This window comes from Saccostrea echinata, unplaced genomic scaffold, assembly GCF_033153115.1.
Source record: "Saccostrea echinata isolate AGI-Se365-2 ecotype Australia unplaced genomic scaffold, CSIRO_AGI_Sech_v1 ptg000052l, whole genome shotgun sequence".
NCBI classification, from domain to species: domain Eukaryota; kingdom Metazoa; phylum Mollusca; class Bivalvia; order Ostreida; family Ostreidae; genus Saccostrea; species Saccostrea echinata.
Window position 1 is genome coordinate 6,938,103 of NW_026889801.1, and position 6,060 is coordinate 6,944,162.

At 32.9% G+C, this 6,060-nt stretch overlaps 1 protein-coding gene across 1 annotated transcript; it reads left to right on the forward strand.

The window, feature by feature from the left end:
• Window positions 1-237: 237 nt before the first annotated feature.
• Window positions 238-4,762, forward strand: LOC133204213 (plexin domain-containing protein 1-like). The gene is made up of 5 exons (XM_061339959.1): window positions 238-330; window positions 738-807; window positions 975-1,097; window positions 1,206-1,272; window positions 4,720-4,762. Exons 1-5 carry the CDS (start codon window positions 238-240, stop codon window positions 4,760-4,762), a joined length of 396 nt encoding a protein of 131 aa, XP_061195943.1.
• The last annotated feature ends 1,298 nt before the right edge of the window (window positions 4,763-6,060 follow it).

The following is a 6,060-nucleotide window of genomic DNA, read 5'->3' on the forward strand; positions in this document are numbered from 1 at the left end:
TTATCAAAATAATATTTTTAGATGGATATTTACTCTCTTGCATGTAGTTGTGAATAAGTTGGTTGTCCTAACTGAAATAACACATCGTTTAATTGAAGGTCAAGTAACATGATCACCTATGCATATACGAAATGGTGACTTTATTTTCTTTTTGCTAAATACTAATGTACAAACACAGGTCTTTAGAATTGATCATTACAGGTGATCAAGAACCATGGATATTACACCTCAAAAGTAATGACAAAAACTCCTGATTTCAACGAATACTGGGAGGACCTGAACAATGTAAAAGGATATAAAACTCTTGAAAAGGGTTATAGAATGTCTATAGTAAGTATCAACGTGGACATTTCTTTTTTGTTTGAAGTTCAATGTTTTCTGTCATCTTTATATGAATAAAGAATACATCTTACAAGTAATAATGTCCAAAACATGAACACATTTCCCTAGCGTTGTCAGTCATCTCATCAATGCATATATCGTAGCAAAGTAATTTGGAGTCCAACCAAGTGAGGAATCATGTTATCGTTATTTTTTCATGATTTTGTATAGTTAAATGCAAAACAATATATACTTGAAACAATGACTGAAAAAACAAGACTAAAATGCACCCCCCCCCCCCCCCAGCGACAATGTATCACTGCAAACATTTTTGCTAATATATCACAATTAAACTGTTATCTCTACGAAATTTTAACAAGTTGACTACAATATGCGACATTTCATTTATATTGCAGTCGGTTAAACTGATATTTAAATTCAGATTTTATGGCAATATCATAACCGAGATCATGATATCCACCGGAGGTAAATGAATTTTTTGTCGAATAATTAAAAAATAATTAATACATATAAGATAATACAGCTTAATTATTTATGCATTTAATTTATATTTTATGGATATGATAGAAATTTGGAAATTCAAGTTTTGCCCTCTCGGAACGAATTTTTTGTACATGCCTGGATATTTTCAGGATTTTTAAACATGGGGCTATTTAAATATGCAAATCTCACAGCAACACAGTATATTGCGCCACTGACGGCAAACTTTGATCCCACTGTTAATGAGGATTCAAAAATTCTGTATAATGATTTTGGTAAGTTAAACTATCATTCGAACAATTAAGCTACATGTGTCTTCTTCTTTACAGACCGATTACATGCGCTAAGGGATTAATCATTTCATTTTGCCTTTCTTTCTGCAGGTGATAGGTTTGTAATGGAATGGCAAAATGTTTATCTCCACGACAGAAATGACAGTAAGGTCATACTGTACGAAAGTTCAGATTCGTTTTATATTCTTTTCCATTTATTTAAAAAAGATCTACATATCTAAAATTGATATAAAGTCTAAGTAATCGGACACAATTTAAAAAAAATAATAATAATAAGGATTTTTTGTATTTTCTTTTCATATCTTATAATAGATTTCGCGTGAATTGTTGGTGGATATGATTTTTTATTCAACGAGTTAAGTGTTTTGTTTAGAAACATAAAACGAGTTTATAAGATGTCTTATAATCGATCAGGTGATATATATACGCTAGACAAAATTGCTAATGCACCACTTATTATTCTTATTTGTGAATTGATCATTTGCCTGATTGGTACTAGTATAAAAAAGGCCATCTTTTCCAAAACAGTTGGATGAACAAATGTCTTGGTGTCATGACAAGACCCTTAAAGGACTCTCTTGTCCGAAAACCAATTTCCCGATGTGCACTGCGCACCGTTTTTGCCAAGATATAAAGTTGGTGATTACCGATGGTGGTCCGTGTTATATACTCTGACTGACTACTATATCTCTTAGCAGTCATCCGGTGCCTTGGTGTCCCTTCCAAATCCACCCAACTTCCGGTTGCCCAAATTTTGTGGAACAATCTTGAAGATATTGTGTGGTGCTTACCTAGTGTCGTCGCTATCTAAACAATTGTAAATATTTTTATGATTGGTAATTTAATTTCAACAATTTTTCATCAGAGAAGTGCATAATCATGTAATTGTTTTAATTTTTCACAAATTTCTCCAAAGGAACCCTCTGCAAACACCATACTTGCTGCCCTAGAACGCTCTTCTAGAGTCAAACGCCTCATACGGTGTAACTTTTTTTCTGAGTTTTTAATTAGTACAAACATAAAGAACACAACCACAAAGAAAAAACAGAAAGTTATTCTACCAAAAAAGTATAGATATGATTTTAATTTTTCTATGAAATTGTTACGCTTCAGTAAACATTGTAGTTATTTATCAGTTAAGACGTTTAAATGCCTTTTTTTTTTTTTTTTTTTTTTTTTTTTTTTTTTTTTTTTTTTTTTTTTTAAAGTTACATAATTATATATCAAAAACATCAAAAACAAGTTTAACTGCAGAACTGTAGAGCTCCGAAAAAACAATGATAGACCGCGGAGCTACAGTGCCACCCATAGAAAAACTGTATACCGTATTTATTGCGCACAAAAAAGTGCGCTGTTTCTCGATTTATTTCTCCGTATTTTTAAACTGCAATCTCTAAATATTACTAACCGTGTGTTCTTAACACATTTTTGCACTTTTCCCATATCAAACCATTTCCTATAATCGTTGTTAATATCCCTCCTGGCCTGAAATTAAGACCATCCAAAATTTCGCTTGTTAATACTGTCATTTTGGGTGGCAAGACAATTCGGCCAAAAGCGTTTCGTAAAGATGTCAACTGCAAGAGTAGTTGACAGAGGTCTTAGGAATTTTTGGAAATCGAGATTTTGTGCAGTTGAGGTAAGAATTTGCAGAAATAAATCCAGAACCAAGCGCAAATTTTTGTGCGAAATAAATATACAGTTTTTTTCTATAAGTGGCACTGTAGCTCTCCGGTATGTCACTTTTTTTTTTTATTTTTCGGAGAGCTGCAATTCTGCAGCTAAAATAAGTTTTGAAACGAAAAATATTAATTTATTTAGGTGGTGCGTTAGCTAATTTTTGTATATATATATATATATATATATATATATATATATATATATATATATATATATATATATATATATATATATATATATATATATATATATATATATATATATATATATATATATATATAATTATGTATGTATAAGACAGTGTTATTTTAGTTTTCTTTTCTTCCATACATAACACTTGACAGACTGTACGCTTCTTCATAGTTTGAATAAAAACATCACAATTTTTATATATAGCTATCTCTTTTTGCCCGTCGTTGTGCTTTTTCCGTCCTTTCGTTTGTAAAGTTCTGGACATTTTCAGCTTCTTCTCTGGAACCAGTGAAACAATTTTAACTAGTTTTGGCATATAACATCTGTGGGTGAAGGGGAATATAAATTTTGAAATTCGTAGTCACTGTTCATCTTGGGCCCGAGGAATGGGACCAAAACTATCAAAATTAATGCAATCTTTAAAAATATTTTTACTTTACTACTGGACATCAGGCTGTCAAACTGTTGCCATGCTTGTAATAAGCAGTGAGCCTTCTACCTAAATTGTGAATTTCATGGCTCCAGGGTCAGGGGTTCTTGTGCTAGGGCGGGTCTCTCTTGACAATATAGTGAAAATGCATTATTCCTTAAAAGATCTCCTCTGATCCTGGATATTCAGCAAACAAACTTAATGCACGGTTATGATGAGCAAGTGAGTATCTTCCAAAATTGTGAATTTCCGGGTCAGGGGTTCTGATGTTCGGGTTTGATTCTATTAATTGTATAGTTGAAATGCATTAATTTTTTGAAAATCTTATTCTCTGCTCCTGGGTATTAAACAAACTAACTGAGTATGACATGGTTATGGTGAGCAAGGATGCCTATTCTAAAATTTTGAATTTCATGACCCCTGGGTCAGGGGTTTTGGTGTTAGGACGGAGCTCTATTGATTATATATTGAAAATCCATTAATACTTTGAAAATCTTCTTCCCTGCCCCTGGAGATTATTTAAACAAACCAAGTGCATGATTATGATATGCAAGGATGCCTCTTCCAAATGTGTGAAATATATGGCCCCAGGATCTGGTGTTCAGGTGGAAAGGGGGCTGAATTAATTATAGAGTGAAAAGCATAATATCTTTGAAAGTATTCTTTCCGCTACAGGTTACAAAGGAAAGAAACTAAGTGTATAGTTATGATGAGCAAGAGTGCTTCTTCCAGAATTGTGAGTTTCATGGCCCCTGCGTGAGATGTTCTGGTGTAAGGGTGGGGCTCTATTGAAAATATACTGAAAATGCATTAATTCTATTGTCTCCCGCGTGGCGCAGTGGTAAGAGCGTCTGCTCTAGAGTTGCGGAGTAAGGAGCTAATCCTTAAGTCGCGGGTTCGAATCCGACTGTGAGACCTGGAGACCAGTCCTTCGAATGAGACCGTATAAACCGACATCCCGTGTTGCAGTAGGTGCTGTCACTGCTCAATGACCCGAGTGCCGAGCATAGGATAGGTCAAAATTTGCAGCTCTCCACCGGCAAGTGGTGGCGTCCCCATATGAGTGAAAAATTCTAGAGAGGGATGTTAAACTACAAACAAAACAAAAAACATTAATTCTATTCATTAATCCTGTCTGCTGCTTAGTGTTGAGCAGATGAATAAATTGCTTAGTTATGATGAACACTGGGGCTTCTTACAGAATTTTTAAAACTTGTGGTCCCAGGGTGAGGGGTCCTGGGTTCTGGCATTACGGGGGAGGTGGATTTGATAATATAGTGGAAAAGTGTTATTTTTTTTTAGGTGCACGGTTATCATGTTGAGGATAACTCTTCCAGATTTGTAAATTTCTTGACCCTGGCTTTTAGGTTCTGGTGTTAAGGTAGGGCTGTGTTGAATCTGTAGTGAAAATGCATTGTTCCTAAGAAATTCTTCTCTACTTCTGGACATATTGCAGGCAAACTGAGTGCAACTTTTCATAAGGAAGGGTATTTTTACCAGAGTTTTTAACATATAACCCATTTTGTCAAGCGTTCTGGTCCTTGACAGGTTCCTATTAATTTGTATACTACTGAGAGAAGTTATTCCCCATTCCATTCACCTTTTATAATTAATCACTGTAAATAAAGTTTTTGAGAGGTTAATAGAATAAGAGAATTATGCAAAAAATAATGTTGTGTAATAGAAAAAGTACTTTCTAAGTATTAATGTTCAGAAAGACCTGTAAATAATAGATAAATAACATGGAGACAAGATCTAGAATAGCTTATCTTATTAAATGTTCTTCAAAGACCAAAAGAGGTTATAATATTGAGTTAAAAATAGTGCAGAAACACGAATAGTTTGTTAATAGTCTTCGTGGTGATAGTGATAAATTGGGGACAGATTAGAACTTAATTTATGAGTTGTTACTGAATATTAGACTAATTATTTTGTTGATCCTAATCTTCCTACTTCTCTGTCTTTTGGGCAACAGAGCTTCATTTGTAACTTTTTTTATATTCTATTTTCCTATAAATCATTGTATTGTACTCTGGTGACCTTAAGGCCCTTGGGCCTCTTGTTATACTAAAGCTTCTATTAAACAAAACTTTATATCATTTTTGCAGCTAAGCCCTTCCATTTTCAAACAACTCTTCAGACGAATGGAACAATCTATTTTGCCTACAAGCAGGTAAAATGTATCATTTAGTTTATAATGTCCAACATATAGAAAATACTTGGCCCTAAGACAATGAAATTGATAAAAAAATAGTCATAATTTAGGTTTTAATGTCGATACTCTAATTAAAATATACTATGGTGTACTATAGTTAACTACAGTATCAAAGTTTCTATAGTAAATCATAGAGTTCACTATAATGAATCACAGTATTTTTACTATGGATTTCAGATTGTTATATATTATGTTCTAAAGTTAATACCTGCATATGTGATGTATTAAATGGAGATATTACTTGAATATTAGCATATTACTTTCAATTTAACATTAGTGGTTTTAAATTTAAGAGATTTTAAACGCTTAAATCTAAAAAAAAGTTCTATAGTAAAGTTCATAGTAAATCAAAGTATCAAAGTATTTACTTACATGAAACTATAGTTAACCATAGTAAACTATAATTTTTGTTAGGGTAGCTAGTGAGC

Bases quoted from the DNA above. Each gene is read 5' to 3' on its own strand.
- LOC133204213 (XM_061339959.1), top strand. From the start codon at position 238: ATGACAAAAACTCCTGATTTCAACGAATACTGGGAGGACCTGAACAAT. The intron at 808-974 runs GTAAATGAATTT...GGATATTTTCAG, and splicing joins GATCATGATATCCACCGGAG to GATTTTTAAACATGGGGCTA. The intron at 1,273-4,719 runs GTACGAAAGTTC...ATTTTTTTTTAG, and splicing joins AATGACAGTAAGGTCATACT to GTGCACGGTTATCATGTTGA.